This window comes from Centroberyx affinis, unplaced genomic scaffold (assembly GCF_046629955.1).
Source record: "Centroberyx affinis isolate AG114_WGS23_722 - 3 ecotype Tasmania unplaced genomic scaffold, CSIRO-AGI_Caff_v1 ptg005529l_1, whole genome shotgun sequence".
Lineage (NCBI taxonomy): Eukaryota > Metazoa > Chordata > Actinopteri > Beryciformes > Berycidae > Centroberyx > Centroberyx affinis.
The window spans coordinates 1-22500 of NW_027282777.1; the positions used below are offsets into that span (position 1 = coordinate 1).

General features: G+C 41.1%; 3 protein-coding genes and 1 long non-coding RNA gene across 5 annotated transcripts in view; 1 reads left to right on the forward strand and 3 right to left on the reverse strand.

The window, feature by feature from the left end:
• Nucleotides 1–683: 683 nt before the first annotated feature.
• Nucleotides 684–3071, forward strand: LOC139667430 (interleukin-6-like; the record flags this gene model as incomplete). The annotated part of the gene is made up of 4 exons (XM_071546883.1): nt 684–890; nt 1414–1503; nt 1677–1823; nt 2859–3071. Coding segments are annotated over 4 exons (657 nt in total), but the record flags the coding sequence as incomplete, so codon positions are not given.
• Nucleotides 3072–3648: 577 nt separating this feature from the next.
• Nucleotides 3649–9193, reverse strand: LOC139667432 (uncharacterized). The gene is made up of 3 exons (XR_011696938.1): nt 9049–9193; nt 5755–5803; nt 3649–4711 (listed from the first exon to the last, which is right to left on the reverse strand). It is a non-coding gene; the product is annotated as an uncharacterized lncRNA (long non-coding RNA).
• Nucleotides 9194–13138: 3945 nt separating this feature from the next.
• LOC139667434 (chymotrypsin-C-like) lies at nt 13139–14782 on the reverse strand. Its single transcript, XM_071546888.1, has 4 exons — nt 14776–14782; nt 13878–14023; nt 13542–13694; nt 13139–13144 (listed from the first exon to the last, which is right to left on the reverse strand). Exons 1-4 carry the CDS (start codon nt 14780–14782, stop codon nt 13139–13141), a joined length of 312 nt encoding a protein of 103 aa, XP_071402989.1.
• Nucleotides 14783–15124: 342 nt separating this feature from the next.
• Nucleotides 15125–22500, reverse strand: part of hycc1 (hyccin PI4KA lipid kinase complex subunit 1) — a 23731-nt gene continuing 16355 nt past the window's right edge. Inside the window, exons 10-12 of one of the 2 annotated variants that reach the window (XM_071546885.1) lie at nt 20715–20877; nt 19143–19486; nt 17351–17489 (exon numbers count right to left, since the gene is read on the reverse strand). In XM_071546885.1, coding sequence (XP_071402986.1) covers nt 19188–19486; nt 20715–20877 — 462 coding nt within the window. In that variant the 3' untranslated portion in view covers nt 17351–17489; nt 19143–19187. Of the gene's footprint in view, nt 17490–19142; nt 19487–20714; nt 20878–22500 lie in introns of both variants that reach the window. The other variant, XM_071546884.1, reaches the window with a different exon arrangement.

Consider the following 22500-nt stretch of genomic DNA (forward strand, 5'->3'; position numbering starts at 1 on the left):
TTCCTTTTTTTTTTTTTTTTAATTATACTTGGCTAAATTGTGTGTGTGTGTGTGTGTGTGTGTGTGTGTGTGTGTGTGTGTGTGTGTGTGTGTGTAACTTGTGTATCACTGCTCCATCTATTAAACTGCATTTCAATTATTCAGTTAATGCCACTAGCATACTCGTCTTTATGTCACTCCGTTGAGTAGGAATAGAAGCAACTAATGAGTCAATACGCTGTTCATTATTCATTGGATCATGAACTCTCATCGCTTGACGTACAGTATAGGCTGAATTAATTCCATGCTTGACGCAAAGTGATGAAGAAACAAAGAAAGTCGGATTTCCTCAAGTCATAGGCTAAAAGTTATAAAATCAAATGATCGATGGATGATAACGAGGTGAGGAGGGGTTGATGCCTCATGCCTGTGTGTGTGTGTTGTGTGTGTGTGTGTGTGTGTGCGTTTCGTCCGGGTGGGGGGGGGATAACGGGAAATCCCTCTATTCTGAAGAATATAAAATGACAGCGCATCACCGCGAGAGGGCAACTCCTTCTGGCCTCGCAGCCTTCAGCATCACTGGATTCACATCAAGTCAACAAGTGGTTAACTGCAGCGCAGCATGCCGCCCACACTCAGTAAGTGACTTCTAACTGCTGCTACTTTTGCGTCTTGCGTTTGTTCCTCCTTCGCTCACACATGCTCTTCCCTCCCGTACAGATGCTTACCTGCTTTCTGCAGTGATGCTGTCGGCCCTGGCGCGGTGTGTTACCGGGGCCCCCGTGGCTGTCGCGCCCACCGAGAGTCCCTCAGGTGATCCTTCAGGTGAGGAGCAGGAGGCCGAGCGGCCCTCTGACCTGAGTCGCCTTTGGGACTCGTTCATTGCTACCACCGAACTGCACGAGAAAAAGGTGAGCGCTTTACCTTGAAGGAAAATTACAATAATATTCCTTGTGATGTGTCTGTGGTAATCAATAGTAAGGTTATACTGATCTTTTGGAACTTTTTTTCTGTTTCATATGGTAGCCTATTGCTGCAATATTCCAATAGGGACCCATAGTGCGTCTGCGCTACTCAATACTGAGTTTATAGTGACCTCATATACTTTACAGTATTTTTTTTATCCCCTATATGATAGTATTTTATAGTATCAGCATGAATATTTAAAGTTTTGCTGTGACATTTGTTTAAAATGTATTACTATATTACTACATTACTATAGTTCTTTGTTGTAATGGTATGGCCGATGCCACAGACCTTAGGTTACAATATGTTTTAGCCTACATTGCAGGGGCAAAACACTGTTGCTTGATTTGAAAATATCACTAAAATGTCAGTAACTGCTAGCAGGCTGGCTGGTGTCTCACTCTGAGCCTGTACAGTAGGTGGATTGCATCGCTGACCTGCTTCACTAAGTTTCTTTTTCTCTTTCAGTTTGAGGAGGAATTTCAAAATCAAGTGAATTATCAATATCTGGATGACTCCAATTTCCAATCAGGCTGCCCAGGCTTGAATTTCAGCAAGGTATCTCCTTTGTGACCCCATTCTCTCTAATGCAACCTGCTAAAATGACAAGACACTGATAAAAGAAACACAGAACAGATTTGCTGTAGAGTAGAATAATGGATTGAATTAAGGTCATAGGGATTCTGAGGTTTCTACTCAGATGTGTGACTGTGTTCCTCTCCTCTGTCCAGGAGTCGTGTCTCCACAGACTGGTCCAGGGTCTGCTGAAGTACCAGGTCCTCCTGAAGCATGTGGAGAAGGAATACCCCAGAAACTCAATGCTCCCCCATGTCAAGCTCTACAGCTTGGCATCTTTGATCAGTCTGACCAAACAAAAGGTGTTTGAGATGCTGCACACTTAGTTTTAGTACTTTCTAGACAAAAGTTGGAGAACTTGCACAAGCAATTATATTTATGCAGTTTGCAGTGGTGGAAGAAGTACTCTGATCCTTTACTTAAGTAAAAGTACCAATACAGCAATGTAAAAATACTCCATTACAAGTAAAAGTCCTGCATGAAAAATCCTACTTAAGTAAAAGTACATAAGTATTAGCAGCAAAATGTAGTTAAAGTATTGAAGTAAAAGTAGTGGTTTGGTCCCTCTGACTGATATTTTATTATATATGACATCATCAGATTATTAATACTGAAGCATCAGTGTGTAAGCAGCATGTTACTGTTGTAGCTGCTGGAGGTGGAGCTAGTTTGAACTACTTGAATCTGAGGGGTTGTGAGATGATTAATGGGAGAGGAAAGAAGAAAAAACAAAGTTCTGATACACAAATCTGTTTTCAGTTTTTGGACTTTTTCTCTAATCTTTGATTTTTGCTGAAATATTGGATCATTTGAACATTTATTGAAATGAAACCATGTGAGGTTTAGAGGGAAAAATCACTATTGGGTGGAGCTGTTAACAACTCATAGACATCTGAAATGTGACCCCGACTACACACTGCTTTTTGTAAGACGTCAAAAGCTAAAAAGGTTGGAAACCACTGGTTTAATCTTTAACAATGTGTTGTATTTAAAAAGCTTGTTATATTATCCATTGTGTCAAATCTCCATCTGAAAAGTAACTAAAGCTGTCAAATAAATGTAGTGGAGTAGAAAGTACAATATTTCCCTCTGAAATGTAGTGGAGTGGAAGTATAAAGTAGCATCAAATGGAAATACTCAAGTAAAGTACAAGTATCTCAAAATTGTACTTAAGTGCAGTACTTGAGTAAATGTACTTAGTTACTTTCCACCACTGGCAGTTTGTCCTTATGGGCCTGGGCTGCTCAAAAAGTATGTCATGGTTCTCTGGTCACACTGTCACATTGTACAACTAGCATGTTTTCTAAAGGCTCCTCTCTCCCCCCTCTGCCCCACAGATGAAGCACCCTGAGCGGGTAACAGCGATGACCAGCAGCCAGGAGGAGCAGCTGCTGAAGGAGCTGGCCCACCCCGACACTTTCCACAGGAAGATGACCGCATACAATATCCTGCACCTGCTCCACTTGTTCCTCATCGACGGCAAGCGTGCAGTCGTCAAAATGGACATGCACAGGCGAAGTCTGGCCAACAACATACTGGGCAGTTACTGATTACTGTAGCTGCAAGTTATAAAGATGAAATTACTTGAATGGGTTAAGGAATTTGTTACCTAAAACTGGTGGTATTAACACTTTGTTACTTTTACAAGTAACACAGTTACTTTGAGAATCCTGTTTGACTTAAGTGTTACAGATTTATGGTAGAAAAAAAGGTGATAAGGTTTTAATCAAAGTCTTTTGTTTATAAGAAATCACTGATCGGGTGTCTAAGACTCACAGTGTTCTGACAGATGGCTTTTGAATGATCCATGCAGGTATAGTGGGTCTATAGTTATTTATAGGTTTGTTTGAATCTGGTAGGCCTAAGGGCTTGTATTACCCACTACTGTTTAATGTATTCAACTTATTTATATTTCTATATGATGCACTCGTGTTATTTATTAGTAATCTATGGCACATTAACTTATTTTTGTAAGCTATACTTTTTTGTAAGCAAGACATTTTTGAAAAGCAATTGTATGATGGATTTTGAAAAGAATGCTTTTATACGTATTTCCGATAAAATGTTATTTATTTTCTTATGCACAAACTGTATTCTGAATGTAACACCGAATCCAGTTCACCGACTGAAGATATACGTAGAATTAAAACTGTGTTAAGAATGCACATTGAGTGACTTGAAGAAATATTTTGTTAAATTAAAAATTAAATTAAAAAAACTGCATTTGAAAAGAGATACAAATCTTGCCTGTTCATTCAAACTCTTATCTCACTATATTTGTCATCATCAATTCCATACTTATTTCACACCTTAACAAGATATGAGACTGACCAAGATTTTGGTCAGTCTTCCATCCCTATGTATGCCGAAAGTGTCAGAGTAATATGACAAATCAAATAGTCAGTATCACTCTACAAATGAAGATTATACCAAAATTTGAAATGACCATTGATTTACACCATCATAAAATTTATTTTCATATGTGCATATTGGGATTTTGATCACAATTTCCCATAACCTTTCAGAAATTTTCATGCAATTTCTAAATTTTTCAAGACTGAAATGTATCAAATTCCTCTTATATACTTATCCAGACCTGCATGGGAACCCTGTGATTAGATTTAAAGGCAGAGCCAATCACATTCTAATGCATGAGTTTTACAATTTATTCAACCATTTCTTTCAGTTGACGATGTATACAGATCATAGCGTCGACTTGATTCCGTGTATAAACAGAAAACTGTTGTTTCTCTTAGGATTTATTGCCAGAAATTTCATTTACAACTTATAGAGAAAAACATGGATGGATGGCATAGCCAAAGACAGCGTTACAGACAGTGTTACATATTCCTGAACAAAACACCAGATAAAAAATGACAGCCAGCGCTGAATATTTTCAGGGACAAAGGAAAATGTCTGGAATCCACCTTGTTGATCCAAATGTCTCCCATCTAAACCAAGATTGAGACCAATTCTTCAATCTGCATTCGTCTATATATAATGTAGTCACACACATAATGACCACAGATAAATATTCATGAGTCTCTCAGACGTTGGACAGTAAGACTTGCGGACACGAAAGGGAGAAATAACGTCTGTTTCCCGGGTGACTGCCAATGAGGCGGGATCACTTGACTTGATGAAGGGAGGTGATCGGCTGTGTGGACGTTTTCCTCAGCCCCATAGTAAACTAGGAGAAAGAAGGAGTAAGGTCAAAAGTTACACCAGAGAACTGAGATCCCATGGGTCATTTACACAGCCCAGAGTTTCATTTATTAAAACTGTAATTACAGTGACAATGATATACAAACACACACTGCAATGGTGCCAATCAGTACGAAACGTTCAGATTTCATGGTAAAGTGCATCTAGAAATGATGCGAGTTGAAGATAGCAAGGCAGGTATGGAGAGTGATAAATATTTCAAATTTGGATATAATTGAAAATGAAGATATCTCTAATACCCAAATACACAGGGGCCAGTTATGTTTATCACATCATATTAAATATACAACCTTATATTTCCAGTATAAAGAGCATTTGAACCAGCAAGAAGGAAGGAATACACACTGCCACCCATGTCTTAAGTGTGGGGACAAAAAGCAGAAGTCAGGCACACTTTTACAGTAGCTCGCTCACAGAGGGCCAGCATAAACCTTCAGATGGGTGCATTAAGGCTGCATTCAAAACAAACATTTTGTTTGGATCTAACATGATTTTTGACATGTTCATACAAACAGCATTAGCTGTTAACACTGCATACCTACTACAGTAGTACGGTATATCTGTAATCATATATCGTGATTTTAGTTTCCACAATTAATAACTGTAAAGTCGATGAGACAAAAAAGGTGCTATAAAATACATTTGCTCTACAAATCATGAATAATGACTGCAATTAAGAACTGAGATTACAATATCCAGAAAATAATTGTGATTTTCATTTTAGCCAGATCATCCAGCCCTAACACATACTGCGTAACACCTAGAATTACAGATTTAGTTTTGCTAACAGTAATTAAAAAAGGCTGGTAAGACTGCTGGCAAGTTAGGCCAACCACTCCACTTCTCAGGAAATACTGGTGTAGAACTGTGAAAATCATCATGTCACATTTCCCGCCAGTCTGTGTGTGCTTGTCCCGATATTGCACACTTACTGTACATGCATTTTTTTTTTAGATGTTACAAACCAAAGTTTCAGAATTTGTGTCCTTGAGACAAATCTGTACACACCTCAAGACATTGGGTTCAGGCATGCCTGGATCTGCTCCTCGTTTGAAACCTGTAAATACAAAACATAAAACAAAATTGAAGGACACTAGTGCACGTTCTGCAAGTCTCTGGACACTTGTGATGTGTGCAAAATAATCTCTAGTTTATCTATAATAACCTGTTAGCATTGCTCATTTAAACCAATGTGTAAGGCTAGCTGCGAACATCTGGTAAAGAAAAACAACCGGTTACAATGGAAAAAGTACCACAATCCAATACAAGCCAACAGTCTATCATTATTAGCTTGACATCGCTGCTTTGGCAAGCATTCACCGGCTGCAAAGTCTACACAGGGTCAAAATGTAACGGGGGCTCAAGGCAAAAATGTAATAGAGTTTATAAAATGTCTGTGAAATTAAAGCAGTTAAGGTGGCAAAAACTACGATAATTAGTAACTTTTTCACAGTGTTTTGTTGAGCTGTTATATACTGAACAAAAATATAAACGCAACATTTTTGTTTTTGCTCCCATTTTTCATGAGTTGAAATACAAGATCTAAGACTTTTTCTATGCACACAAAAGGCTTATTTCTCTCAAGTTTTGTTCACAAATTTGTTTAAATCGGTGTTAGTGAGCACTTCTCCTTTGCCAAGATAATCCATCCACCTGACAGGTGTGGCATATCAAGATGCTGATTAAACAGCATGATTATTGCACAGGTGTGCCTTGGGCTGGTCACAATAAAAGGCCACTCTAATATGTGCAGTTGTTATCACACAACACAATGCCACAGATGTCCACCAGAGCTCATGTTGCAGCATGATAATGCACAGCCCCATGTTGCAAGGATCTGTACACAATTCCTGGAAGCTGAAAACATCCCAGTTCTTGCATGGCCTGCATACTCACCAGACATGTCACCCATTGAGCATGTTTGGGATGCTCTGGATCGGCGTGTACGACAGCGTGTTCCAATTCCTGCCAATATCCAGCAACTTGGCACAGCCATTGAAGAGGAGTGGACCAACACTCCACAGGCCACAATCAACAACCTGATCAACTCTATGCGAAGGAGATGTGTCGCACTGCATGAGGCAAATGGTGGTCACACCAGATACTGACTGGTTTTCAAAAAATGCATATCTGTAGCCCTAGTCATGTGAGATCCATAGTTCAGTGCCTAATAAATGTATTTTTTCAAGATAAAACTGCACATTTTAGAGTGGCCTTTTATTGTGACCAGCCCAAGGCACACCTGTGCAATAATCATGCTGTTTAATCAGCATCTTGATATGCCACACCTGTCAGGTGGATGGATTATCTTGGCAAAGGAGAAGTGCTCACTAACACAGATTTAAACAAATTTGTGAAAAAAATGGGAGCAAATCCAAAAGTGTTGCGTTTATATTTTTGTTCAGTATACATATCATATCAATGTGGCTAGTGTCCCCCCCTGGGCCACCTGTAACTGGAGTTTCCTTTACAAAAATGGAGTACACAGAGTAGAAAATGTCTTTGATTGTTACTCTGTTTATCTGATGGTATATTATGATTTAAAATAAAATAAATGTAAGAGATACAAATTGAGCGTTTATTTGTCAATATGCAAAATTACTGTATTACTTCATAGTTTGATAAAAATTACCCTGAAAAGAACCTAAATGCCCCTAATAAGCAGATGGGGCAATCAAGGGAGAAATAAATGCCATCTGAAAAAAAAGGTTAATTCCATAGCCTGCGACACATACTTTCAATGCAGAAAGTTTTTGCAGACACATGTATAGACATGCAGGCACCTCCAGCTCATTAAAAAAAAAAAAAAATCCTGATAACTAGCATGTCAGTGACATGATGCCATAATGTTCTTAAACAGACCAGAGATAACTAGTCACAGAAAAACTAACCTACCATTCCTAATAACATAGAGAATGTGTTGACTGAATTAAGTAGCTGGAAACTCAGAAACGCCAAAGCATAAAGAAATTTGACTAAGAAGAGTTTGTAGCTCACTAAGTAAAAGGTGTCATTAGATGTCTCAGAGAAACATTGTGTTTAGCTTATTCTGCTGCATCACAGTTTATGAGTGACCAAGGGGCAGTGCATCCTGCAAAGCATCCCTGACACTTTATTAAACAGCTTTTTAGACCCTTCAAAGTCCTGTGTGTGTTTTAAGATGCACCAGAATGCTCTACTGTCACCGACTGCAGGTCTTCCAGGTCTTAATTTTGTGGAACACAGAGAATGGACTGTTCCACTAGCCTAACATCTGGAGTTGATATTCATATTCACACCTGACTGCCTCAAAGCCAAAATAAACCCAATAAAACAAAAACATCCATCCTCCCAGACTGCCTTTCCTGGCTTCATTCATAAGTCTTGGACTGCGTCACTCATAATGCAACAGATTTCTAGTACATGACCTGTGGGTTTCCCAGAAGACAGAAAATAGCCCTACACTATTACTTCCTCAATACCAATCTCCATAAAAAATTACATCACCCACTCTCAAAACTAAATTACTCAAAACTTCTGACTGTGTCTAAAACATGGGGTGTTGTTGAGATGGTGGGCAGCAAAAAGATGTGACAATATCTCAAGCTCAATATAATTAAGTTCAGTATAATTAAGTTCTGCCCTGAAAGAGTAAATGGGTGCAAGAGGGAAAAGCAGGTAAAGAGGTGAAAGAGAGGGAAAGAAATCAAAGAGGGTAGAAAGTATGACGTCAGTACTGGTGTTTCCAATATGCTGAAGGCGAGAACATTCACTGACAGGGGGCAACTCCGCAGGGTGTGAGGTCACACGGGCAAAAGTCCTGCAAGGACCCAACTTCCCCATGTCCACTCTAAAACACACCCACCCACACCCATCCATGGACACACACTCACAGGGTGAACAGTTTTGAAGGTGTAGACTACCCAGGAGCTACTGCTACAGTAAGTCTGAGTACATCTACGGTTTCCTTGCTGATTTAATTTAAATTGTGTCTTCTGGGATCACAGCATCTCAATAAAGTTGAGGAGTGGAGTGAGAGAACGTCATGGAAATTCACATAAGCAATAAATTACACTGTAATAACCAAATAATCACACAGACACACGAAGAGGTGGGCGATATGGCAATATTACATTGCCACGGGACTGAAACCCTACCAACTCCGTTTCGATAACGATCACCTGCAACTAACCAGCCGCTAACGTCAGTTAGCAAGGTTAGCATTAGCATATCTTTGGGGCGGCGGATATGCTAAGCTAACTGGCTAGCGAGGGAGGTTTAGTCAGCTAGCCGGTCTCCACCTCCCCCGTTTCGGATACTGACCCAGGTAGAGCACCGTAGGTATGAAGCCCCATCGGATGACAAACTGGCCACACTGGAACAGCTGCTGCAGCCGCTGTTTAGTCTCTTTGCTGAGTTTAGCCATGTGTCTTCCCGCAGAGGCTTAGAGCTCGCGACGATGCTGTTGCCAAGGACAAGAGAGAGGAAGTGACGTGGAGGAAGCTGGGTCGTAACTAGACAAGTTCTGCTGTATGTCGCCATCTAGTGGACACAAGTACTGCATAGGTAAATTTATGGAGGACTAAAATAGTCACAATAAATAAATACAGTATGCGTCAGTGAAATAAACAATTACATAAATAATACAGAAATACATCAATAAATTAAGCGGGATCTATCTGCTGATTGGGTAATCCTTTGCAATCGATTTTGAGAAAAAAGTCAAAATATCCTTGGTTTTTTCAATGCGACCATGGCATCCCTCTCTGATTTCTCAAGACTATTCTTGATGAAACTACCTGCTTAAGCCTTCGTTTGACATTTAGTCAACTGAGAGCCTGTCTGTTTTACCTTGCATCTCAAACCAATGAATGGAAATCCCGATCAAAATGAAACATTTCATTCATGCATTGACAGGTAAAATCACTGATCTCCTGGTAAGTGAATGTCCACTGGCTGCAGCAAGGATCCTGTACATGTGTGTGACTTCTAGCCTACTGCCCGGTGTACAAACCAATCATGGGACATTTGGCATCTGTCAAATTCAGCTGAAACCACCACCTAGTTGCTGTGGGTTGCTGAATCTCTAAACATTTTGAAGCAGTTTACCTGATTGCTAGTTTGTTTACCTGGCCTCTGTCAAAAGTCCAGCTAGTTTCAACTTTTTTAACAGACTGATATTTTCATGTACTGATCTCTATCAATCCATGCCATCCAGCAATGCACAGGTCTCACCGAAGCACATTCATAACTACTAATTTTTATGTGGTACAAATGCACATGTGAACGTTACCATATTGTGGCATAAACAGTCTATGGGCGTAAAGAGCGCGTACCGTAATTAGGCACCGCACTGCACACTGGACACAAACAGACCGGCTGCCTCTGACTTGAGTGGATCCACTTGGATCCATGGAGCTAGTGGATTTTCTAATAAACCATCTTCCATATTAAACTCTCAACTACCTGTGCTATATGTCTTGCCTTGGAATAAGAGGATGTTAAAGTTTACTGTTACTTTAGTGTGCCACCTTTGGCTCAGGATCTTTTTAGAACTGCCTGGGGGATGAAACCTTTCTTAGCTTTCATGTATGGACTGGGAGAAGAGCTTCATTTTTTGTAGCAAAACACTGGGATCAGGTTACTGGTAGTTAACACATTAAAGACTACACGACTTTTGCGAGCCAATATGTGAAAATCTCAGTAACACTTTACAATAAGGGTACACTAAGTTAAGGGTTAGTTAATGCTTAATAAGGGTTAGTTAATGCTTAATAGGCATTAACTACTTAACTAGTTGACTTAATTAACAGTTAACTAATGTGTAATTTACTAATGGTGTTCATTTTAACCAGACATTCAACATATATGGCACTTACACATCTAATTAATGAAATATATAAAGCTAGAGATAGAAAGGAAAACACTATAGTTATTTTTTTAGACTTATCAAAGGCATTTGACACAGTCAATCACCATATTCTTCTTCAGAAGCTCTCACATCTTGGAGTAAAAAATAATGCACTGCTCTGGTTCACCAGTTACCTTAAAGATAGACAGCAGTTTGTATCCTACAATGGAACCAATTCTCCTTTTCTTCCCATACTGTGCGGCGTACCACAAGGCTCAATTCTTGGGCCCTTGCTATTTTTAATATATATCAATGACCTCCCCAATGTATCAGACAAATTGTCTAAAATTTTATTTGCAGATTACACAAGTGTCTTCTACTCTCATAAAGATCCTGACACCATCATTAAGGTGTTAAATGAAGATCTTAGTAAGCTGTCTATTTGGTTTAAATCCAACAAATTATCACTTAATATTAAAAAAACAAGCTTCATCTTTTTTGGTCTTACATCAGGGATTTTTAACTCCTGGTCTAAAATTGTAATCAATAACATCCCCATAACTAATATGCGTTCTACATGATTCCTTGGCGTTCTGCTTGATGAATCCTTATCTTGGAAACCTCATATCATGACCCTATCTACGAAAACGGCCAAGAGTATTGGTATACTAGGCAAAACCTGTCACTTGATCAGCACTGAGGTAGCCACTATGGTTTATCCGTATGTTAATTATTGTAATATAGCTTGGGCTAGTACTCATCAGACCAAATTTGAGCCCATATATCCTCTTCAGAAACGAGCTCTAAGAATAATAAGTTGTGTTCATCAAAGACATTCCTCTCAGCCTCTATTTCTTCATTTAGGTGTCCTCAGCGTTTATCAAGTGAACCATCTCCAGATTGGTTTATTTGTTCAGAGTTCCTTAAAAAGAACCCTTCCCCCTTTTTTCATGACATATTTGCCTACAATCATCAATTCCATAATTATTCCACACGTAGCTCTTGTCTCCTTAGACCCCCCCATTCCCGTACTTCCCAATCTCAGTTTAGTATATTCTACCGAGGGTCCAAAATATGGAATTCTCTGCAATTACATTTTTTTTTAATTTGTCTTCACAGCAGTTCAAAAGAGCCCTGAAATCACTTCTCCTAACTAACCAATATTTTCCATATGGGCTGCCTATATAAGCTGGGTCCAACCAATATTTTCCTTGTCATACAAGTCCAAAGGCCTATTATGAATATGGCTTGTTTTTTTATTTATTTTTTTCTTGTCATTATTTGTGTGTATATTCTTCTTTATCTTTCTTGTCTTATGAAAACTCTAAGCCTTATCACATGAGTGTCTACTCTTAGTCTGTTAATGATAGTGTTTGTGTATACTTGCATGTATTATGAATGAGTATTCTTGGTGTGTGTGTGTGTGTGTGTGTGTGTGTGTGTGTGTCTTATGACTAACAGACTATGACTGATTCTTTATACCTCTGTAATAGATGGGGTGTTATGGGATGCATTGTTGTCAAGTACTATGCTGAACTATGTCTCTGTTTTTTACTATTGTCTCATTCAAATTGTGTATTTTACATTGCTGTAATTATTTTCTGTAATATGCTGCCTGGAGAATGCCACTTTTCAAGCCCCTGGAGGGTTTTTAGGCAATTCTCCTTCACATTCACTTGCAAATTATATATTGTATCATTTTCTTTTAATTTTTTTATATGTGTGAATAAAGAAACGAAACAAAATGAAACTGGGAGTAAAATTCAGCTCTTTATGACAGACAGATTCTTTTTTGGTTCAGCTGTTCAGGCAGAGATGACCAGGGAAAATACATGTCTGGGAAAATATGATGATCAAGGTGGATCAATAAGTTGCCTTTACATTTTTTATTTAATCACACAGGAAAGTCTTTTTGCAAGGCAACACTTGAATAGATGTTAATCCTGTGTTTTGACTCGGTTAGTTGGTTGGTATTGGGAGTGTAGCCTACATTGCCTTAAAAAACTGGCAGGTGTATCAGCACTATTATATCCTTGATACGCACACTGTGTAAGATTTTGGTCAACATTGCAGGATTACACAGCCCAAGTAGATGGATAAACACTCTCACATTGTCTACATGGCAACTTCTAATGCTATGGTATTATGCTGCAAGTCTGACTTCAATTCCTGTTGACCGACACGTTGCATTGTCATCTTCTCCAAAATGTTGCTTGTTGTACCACAAGCTTTAGGTCCAGGATGCACAAGCAACATTTTGAAACTGTGGAGAAGGGAAGTATTGCTTACAACAGGGATGGGATTGGCAAGCAGGACAAAATCAATGTAACCACACTGGCTATAGGAGAATAATGAAAAAATACTTACATACTTTACATTGCTTCACAACACTTCCCATGTATCATGGCCCTTATTCCTTCCTCTAACACATTACACTGAGTTGATTTATTAAAAACTTTTACTTTTACTTTGAGTATATTTTAAATGAGCTGATTTTCTTCTTAATTGGTTTCAAAGTATGCTGTCTAATGTCACTTGAATTACACTTCAGTGATAGATATTCTACACCTGTACGGCAGGTGGCACACTCCTAACATTTTTAAGTGTATCTATCTGCCACTTGAGTAGGAGTTGAGTATGAAACTTGGAATTTCATGAACATTCACATTTTAACACTCAATGATTTCCTTTTAAGTAAAACCATTTTCCTGCTTTTATTTCAGCCAAACCATCAATAGCTGTGGGTTTTAACGTTAATTGCCTTGTCACAAAGACAGTAAACTGTACGTACGCTGAATCTATCTGCAGAGCTGTAAGCAACAGAGAGCACTGCACTAACATTGTCAAGTGGAGCCAAAAAAACAATCTATGCACTGTACTGTAAGGTGCTTTAGACAGAAGCATCCACTAAAAGGCACACGTTATATTAACAAATACTGTACAAGCCAAGCCCATTTCCACTCACATTGTTGATCCAGGAGATGTAGGCGCTGGCGTGGGTGAAGACGGAGGGCTTCTTGGGGTAGTTGCAGCCCATGCTGGAGCCGAAGCTCACCACACTGTAGACGTCCCAGCAGCCGTCAGGGTTCTGGCAGTTCAGGGGGCCACCGGAGCCAGACGTGATGTTCAGGCAAAGGATGTCAAAAACATTTAGAAATTGTACATATATAATAATCATTATGGCACTATGTAAAACTATTCCAAACTGTAAGGCTGGTATATTTTCACAGGAACTCCATTTCTATATTACATGAGACTGTAGAATAAAATTTAGGGGTTGTGGGAAATGAATGTGACTCACGTTGCAGCAAGCCAGCTGTCCATCTCCTCCAGCACTGATCATGTTCTTGGTGACCAGGCTGCCCCACCAGTCAGGCTTGGTGCAGTTGGAGTGGCTGACCACAGGCAGAAGGGCCTGCTGCAGGATGTCAGCGATGGGACCTCCAGCTGTGGAAAAGAACAGGGCATTCAAATTTAGCGGTGTAGTCAAGACCACCTTAATGGAGTCCAAGTCAATTCCAAGGCCAGGTCCAGTTGAGTTTAAGTCAAGACCAGGTCCAAAGGGCATTGAGACCAAGTCAAGGCCAAGATCAAAACAGGCAATAAACATGTCTTTCCAAATGTAAAAATAAAGCTTAAGGAGTTTCTTAAGGATCAACAGAGATGATAGCTCTGGACTATGCCCTTCAACATCCAACTAGTTCATGTATTTTTTAACATCATTTGGCCCATGGGGCAAGACCAGCCTCAGCAGGAAAAATAATTGATTGCAAAGGATTACCCAATCAGCAAATAGATCCTGCCCCATTCACTTTGATTGACAGACGGCTGACACATTATGAAAAGTGACACTATGAAATGAAAAGTCATTATGAAATAAAGAGTAGCAATGAAAAAAGAAAAAGGGAAATAAAATAACCACTTTGAAAAAAAATCTTTATAATATCATCATGTAATTGAAAATAAAAGTCATTTGAAAAATAAAAAAAAAATATGAAAAAAAGATTATGAAATATTATTTATTTTTTGAAATTAAAGAATAATATCAACCAATTATTAATTTATTTACTGATGATATTATATTTTTCTGTATTTATTTATGTAAATATTTATTTTACTGACACATATTTATTTGTTTAATTATGACTAATATGGTCCTCCATAAACTTCTACCATGGGATGAAAAGATCTATACTTACCACACATGGGGGAGCTACAGCAATCAATATAACATAAAGACTTCAAAAGTCTGCAATCAATCAGCGGTGCATCCAGCAGAGCTCAGTAAAGCAAAGTCAATTACTCTGCTTATATTAAAAGCTGTACAACTAATTAAAGCAAACTTCTCCCAATGCTGCCCTCATGCAAACAATCAGTGAGTGGAAAATAAAGCATCTTTAAACATCAGCTCTCTCACTGCAAAATAATTACAAATAGCAGGCTAACATATTCTATATATATATTATCTGAATTTGTGAGATTATTTGGACTTCCTTGGTGATGCTCTGGCAGAGACACAGACACAACTAACCACCCAACAAACAGGAGTGAAATATAGAAACACTTTATTCCCAGAAGCTCTAGCAGTGAGTTATCTTCAGACAAAAAAAAAGGCCAAAATAAACCAACTTTAGTACAACAACAGTATGATGTACAACGAGAGCTTACCCATTTGCATTCTGTAAACCCACATACAGAAACAGGATGATTGTTACTGTCCCACCACAATATGGACACTTAACAGCTCTAGTACACATAACAGAATACACTTTTGCTTGAACATTGGGGTGGGGCAGGATGAACACTTGCTTTAGGACACCGAATGCACCAGATGGGTGGAGTTTTATTCATTTTTCAGGACAGTAGAATACCACCATGTTCTGTGACATGATGATGAAAAGGAGAGGATGAGGATGAACAAGATGGAGGGACATAGGAATCACATCACTTTAGCACTACTAACATCTGAAATGGAGGGTCGATCAGAATGGAGGAGAGAGTCAAAATGTTCTCCTTACTCTTCAGAAAGCATCTGAACAGATTAAATGGCTGTAAAGCAATTTGATCGTTGGCTAATCTTGCTCTTGCTCAGGCTGGGTGGAGCCTGCATAACAGTACTCAGACGCATCCAATTCTTTTAGATCTGTGCAAGTAGATTAAGGTTAATGGTGGCAAACTTTTAGGAACTGTGGCTGAATGCCAGAGTTGTTCACATTTGCCGTTTTGTGTCCTTTTAACACTGCGGGATTCAATACAGAGGAATAAAACACAGGTGTTTCTCACAGGAAAATACCACAGTTCAGAGTCAAGCCTCGCTTTTTCATAAGAAAATACCCAAGATGAAAACACAACTCTTGCTCCTTCAAGTGCAAACTTCAACACAACATACACACATCCCCCCTAAATTAAAAAGTCCTCGTCATTTGTAAGAACTTTGATTTTTATTTTGCCATCACAGACACAGCGATTCAGAAAGGTGCTAGAGGAGGGAGAGGGAAGGACACAAATATTGCTTCCACATCAAGACAACACTGTCCGATTGTAAACACAAAGAACCGACTATTACCATCTTGGTTGATCATTTAGTGGTTATCACTGTTTTTGGGAAGAATACAGATTTTGTGAGAAGCGTCACCGTAACAGAATATATAATACCAGGAGTGTGAACAGAGGGGGTCGTCCAAACGTCCCAAAGGATGGAAAACGCTGAATAGGAGAGGGGATTTGTATTGCTATGGGAAGGGATCCATTATTTAAAAAAGTACTAGAAACACTAGTTTCATTTAGAATCATACCTTGTTCATTGTATCAATCAGCAGCCTTTAGTCTAAAAACAGTTGCACATACACACATACAGTATACACATTCAAGCACGTTCATACATACTCAATATCTGCCCACTGACAAATTGGGGCATGGTAGGGATGGATGTACGGAAAAGCCATGCGGGGCAACAAATGTCTATTAAAATACTCAATTTTCCAAATCCTCTCCGACACAGTTTTTAGTAATGGGTTTTAGTGCACCCCTTTGCCGATGTTCTCACATTTACGACAGGCTGCCTTGCAAGGGACTGCAGTTCTGTGCTGGCACGATTTGACGGCAGCAGTGCACTACTAGATCAACAAAGCTGAGAGTGTTGACCCAGACTTCCTGCCTCCATCAAGCCCAGAGGAGACTCTTTACGTTGGGGGAGAGGAGCAGAGGGAGCTGGGCTCTGGAGGGCTGAATGGAGTGGGGCTGGTTTACAGTACAGAGAAAGAAAGACACTGAAAAGGGAGAAATAGGAGGAGTTTGTGTTCGTGATCCACTGCAATTGGCATGGCTTGGAGCTCCAGGTCACAGGTACAGGGTCAAATGATTGGAGGAGAGGGTTCAGGTAGTCAGGAGTCATAAGGGGTTCAAAGGTCAGAGCCAAGGTGCACGCTGATGCTGGGCGAGCGCTGCGTGTGGTTCGGCCCGGGACTCAAGTACCCAAGCCCATCCTCCTGCAGGCTGCAAGAATAGCGGCCAGCTTCAGAGGCGGTGTGGTTGCCGGTGGGAGGGGCGTTGCTGGCGGCAACCTGCTCGAAGGAGCGGGAGAAGACAGCGCTGGCGGTGCGCGTCAGGCTGCTGAGAGCCCCGGCCTTGGGCACCGACTGGCTGGAGGTGAGCGTCAGGCGCTTGATGGACAGCTCTGTGGTATCGCTGGCGGCGCGACCCGTTGCCGGTGGGACCGCCTCCTTGTCCTTGCTGATGCGCCCGCCGAGCCGGCACTTCTTCATGGCCTTGGCCCCCAGACTTGCCGTGGTGACGCTGTTGCTGATAGTGATGGTGGGCGGAGTCATGTCGGGCCCCACCCCGCCTGGCCACACTCCTTCATCCACCTCCGAGATCTCCATCAGCTCATCCGGGGAACCCAGATCCACTGCGTCTGCCAGACAGACAGAGGGAGACCAAACAAGCATTAACATGGAAAACAGATAGGAGCACAGGGAGGAGGAAAATCACTATTTCGTCTGTCATCCAGCCCATTTCATCCAATCAAATTATATCAAACCATGTGATCAGAACAAGCTGGCATTAGCTTGGAATCATGTCATTACACTGTGTATAATATATGTTTTGCAGGAATCTATGTGGGATGCATTTATTATCTGATATTATACAGTAGCTTTGAGAGAGAACTGTAGAGGGCTGCATGACAGAGGGGCTCTGCCATTGTCTTCCAACAGGTGGCGCCTTTACACTGTAACCTCAGCCAACATGGTCATCTTGCTACCTGGCGTGAGACAATGCGAGTTCTGTATTCCAATCCTGCACACAGGTTAGGTTAACCAGCAGCAATGTGAGACAACAGTCAGTGGTTTATTGGCAGAGGAGCGTTTGTTTTGTCCCAAAGCCCAGGGCAGGAGAGGACAGTGTCTAAGAGCGTAAGCCTAGGAAAAACCACAAAGGGAAAGTAAAGGAACGCAAACAAAGGCACAGAACCCCTCACACCACTCAAACACATGTGCTCCTGTTCACTCTAAAGACACACACACACACACACACACACATCTTTCCCTCTTTCTTCTAAGCATGCATCCACACCTGTGTGAGTGGCCAACCATACACAAATGCACAAACACACAGCAGTATACCTCTGATGCTATCACTATACAGAACACCAGTTAACAGCTGGTAAACGGATAGATAGGCAGGTCCTAAATCACAAATCATTCATGGTCAGATTCACCATGCCCAAAACAGATTGGAAATCATCAAGATTCATGTCTAGATTTTACAGTATGAGCAACACTGGCTTCCAACCAAACAAGACCTGCATATCTTTCCTCAGCTCCTGCAGCTACCAATCAGAAGGGAGCAATCTGTCTCCCGTAGCAACCCAGTACTAATGTGTTGAGGCGTACTGAGGCGTGCTGGTGAAACAAAACCTTACTCAATCCCTCCAGTAAAAAAAACCCAGGAGTTACACCCCTAAACAACATTGTAAGTGTACAATCTCCTGGTACTGGCACTACCAAAGATGATGTCTAAGCTTCAATTAGGTCTTTGCCATCAGGGACTCTAGGCTTTATAATTACCTTTCTAAGGAGATACAGCTAGCAAAAAAAAAAGTGATTTAATCTCACTTTTATATATATCCATTTATGTATCGATGTACATAAAGCTGCTTTTTTACCTCTGTTATTGTTTAAATTATGCTTTATGTTTCCTAGGATCTGGTTTATTTCCTTCAATGTAAAGCAGTTTTTGTCACACTATTTTGAATATATTCTGGTATTCAGGTAAGCAAATTTGTCTGTTATGAATTTATTTATTAGGTTATTGGTCTGTTATGCAGTTAGATTTAAAAAAATAAGCTAATTTTGATTTTAAGGAGTCAGAGCAGGAGATCTTCCAGAGACAGGTCGTCACACAGGAGAGAGGGACAGCAAGTGAGTGAATGACGTTGGATGGACAGATGAGAGGAGCAGTGCGATTAGAGAGGCGAAGAGAGGGTGGCGGAGCCCAGCGCAAAAAAGGGAGGGGGGGAAAAAAGTCATCATGCAGCTTTTTAGACCACGCCCCCACACACGGTTACCTAGGTTACCCCGGGAGTGGGGCAGGGGGAAGGAGGGGTGGGACCTTAGTACTGGCTCCTCCCTGAGGAGGCGGGCCCAGAACCCTCGTTCTCCACCATTCGCCTCACAGACTTCTGCCTCCTGACCTCCTGACCCCGGGTGCCGGGGTCATGACCTCTGGGGTCCTGGCTGACCTCGGAGGCGGCGCCCAGCGGCTCGGCGTCGGCCTGGGCACGGCCGTCGGGGCGGGGCCGCAGGGAGTCTCCGTTGGGCATTCGCTCGCCGCTCACACCTGTCACACTGATCTCGGGGATGGCCACGCCCCCCAGTGCAGCCTCACTGTCTACACTCACCTCCTGGGACTCTGGTGGGTGGGGCACGGGGGGGTGGAGGGACAATACATATGGACATATATATACACACACACACACACCCCGACACACAGATGGACAGACATACCGACACATATCATGCACACATACACGAAAAACAAAAAAGACGGCCATGTGCACAGGCACACACAACCACAGTAACACAAGACACACAAAGGTAATCAATGTAATGGCAGAAAAATAAAAAGACAAAAATCATAGTGATCAGACCATAACACATGGTCAAAAGTACATGCTGTATGGAGATGGATGAGATGCACATTATTTGAACGGAATAGCATTTCATACTGTGTCACCATTCACCTCTACACATGAATTGTTAATTGTATTTCCCTTAACCATCTGCTCATAACAAAGGCTTTACGCCTAAATGAGCAGGTTTGATGAGTGGCACCAATGAACAGCTCCCCGTGAGATGAAAAAGGGGTGTTAGGCACTAGATGAAACCCGCTCATTAAACACGTCTCCAAACCGGCTGATGGCTATAATTTCACTGCCTTGTCTGTACTTTGTGGAAACAGAGCCTCTCTCTCCTAATTCTACAGTCATTTACCTAACATGGAGCCTCTTCGATGACACTGAAACTATATAAAACAATATATATTCAATACAGAAGTGTACATGCTGCTCTTTGTCTGTCTTTACACAAAGACACTACCTTTGCTCTGGCTTCCTGTTCTCTCCTATATGCCAAATTAGATTCATGCAGATGTCTGGCTGCATCCTTGGCTGTTTCAGTGGCTCCAACTTTTGTGTTTTTCAATCACTTGCATGCTTGCCTGTCTCTGCACTGGCACCTTTCAACTCATGAAGATTCCTAACAAATAAGACAAGAAGCCATGGTATTGCACAAGGAGATTCTAAGGAGGTAGACTGCACTTGCTGGCGGGGTGCGAGTTTAGGAAGGGACTATGGGCTTTATTTACTATGGGCTAGGGGAGCTGAGGGGTGATGACAACACTTATAAAGACACCATGATTCTAGGACAGTGAGATGGAGGGGTGAATGAACGATGAAGAGATCTAACACTCTTTCCCTCTCCTCGGGGCTGCAGTTTCTTCTCATACAGCCAAACGATTCCAGTTGGAGTTGATGTTACAGAAAATTTTGAAAAGTATGCGGGTGAGCTCTTGCCAGGTTTTGGTGAGTTGAACTCCCACACACTTTAGTGATGTCAGTTATTTTGTGTATGCGTCTCACCGTGTCTCTTCCAGCGGTGGCCCCGGATGGAGAGGGAGGTGACGGCGTTGCGGGAGATCCTGGAGGAGGTGGGTGTGATCTCCACCTGGATACTCCGTGCCCCCTCCTTGGTGTTGCTCTTCAGCGCTGCGCCATGCAGCGACGACTTGATAGCATTACCCACCTGAGGGCAAGGGGAAACACACATCCACAAACACTACTGATTAATGACTTAAAGAGGTTTGTCCGTTCAGGGAGACACTCAGGGTTCCACAGTAAGGATTGCCCGATGGCCTGGGGCCCGTAATAAACTGATTTGGGCCAACTGATTGGTCAGATAGTAGTCCAATTGGTCTACGTCTTGGTCACGTGGTGATAATCCTGTTATTTGTGCCTGTCTGCTTTGCCCTTGGCCCACTCTCCTCTCTGTTGTGCCATTTCTGACCAACCAGATTGGACACCACATCAGAGTTAGTGACAGAACTGGCAAGTCAGGGATTTGTGTGGAACTGACATGAATTCGAATTACAAAACGAAAAGTATAAGGCCTCTTCTTTCGGCGTAGAAGTGAAAGTTTCCTCAAGTTGGAAATTAAAAATCAACCCTGGAGAGTTTGTACCATTTGTCTGCAATTTCTGAATAAGGCGGATCGAGCTGGCTAATTTTTTTAAAAGCACCAACAATTAATGCAAACACAAACTCAATGCCCAGGACTAGAGCCCCCTTTACACCTGGCATTAAAATGCACCTCATATCCAGATTGTACCTGGATGTGATTTAGCTGGAGTGCATTTACACCTGGCATTAACATGCATCTTAATTGTCTGCATAAAGCCCACATTGCGCAAAATTCACACAACCACGTACATCACTTCCTCCCCTAATGTTTACATTTTGAAAAAGCATGGTGGCTGCTTGTCAAATTGTGCTGTTATATATGTACTTTTTCTTACTTTTTAAAACGGAGGAAGAAGCCGCCTTAGACAACTGGCATACTTTGGTTTACATAATTGATAATGACTCTAATACCCACAATGACTTGCGTCATTCTGTATTCAGTCCAATAACCATAGATTGGGAACTTTCTTTCTAATTCGGCACATACAGTAGACAGTCCTGGTGACTCATAATCTACACACAAAGAATTGGAAGGCAAGGAGAAGGCCATTTTATGCAGCTGCTTTCATTTCAGCCATGGTCAGTGCCATCAGTGTTCAGGACTGTATGGATGTGGGGGCGAAGTCCAGACTGGTGAAGTATTTCCACCTACGTAGCTACTGTATGAAGATGAAAAAGTGGTTTGGCTGTTTGGCCTACAATCTAACCTTGGGTGCATTTACAACTGTATTTTGACGTGGTTAAGCGCTGTCTGATTACAATCTGATCACCCAAAACGCACGCTAAAGCGAGGTGTAAAGAGGTCTAGAGTACATATGTAAAATACATTTAAAATGTATTCACCAATTTATTATGTGCTGTTTATTAGGAATTATCAATATCACCCATTTTATATTAAATTACTTAATTTTATGAAAAGTGTTTATTTTCAACAGTGAAAACATAATATATCTCTGACCTACTGGCTCAACCGGGCAAGTGGAAAAAAACCACACTGAACTCAAACATGCGTAAAACAGACACAGGCAGATCACACCCATAAACACACTGTACAGACACCAGACCAGTACACAGAGCCTGAGCACAGCAGTACTGATTAAAGCGTGTTTTCCTCTTAAGTGTGGCTGAAGGTCAAATCATGTGACTGAACCACTAACACTTGATCAATAATCCCATGCTTACCAGATTT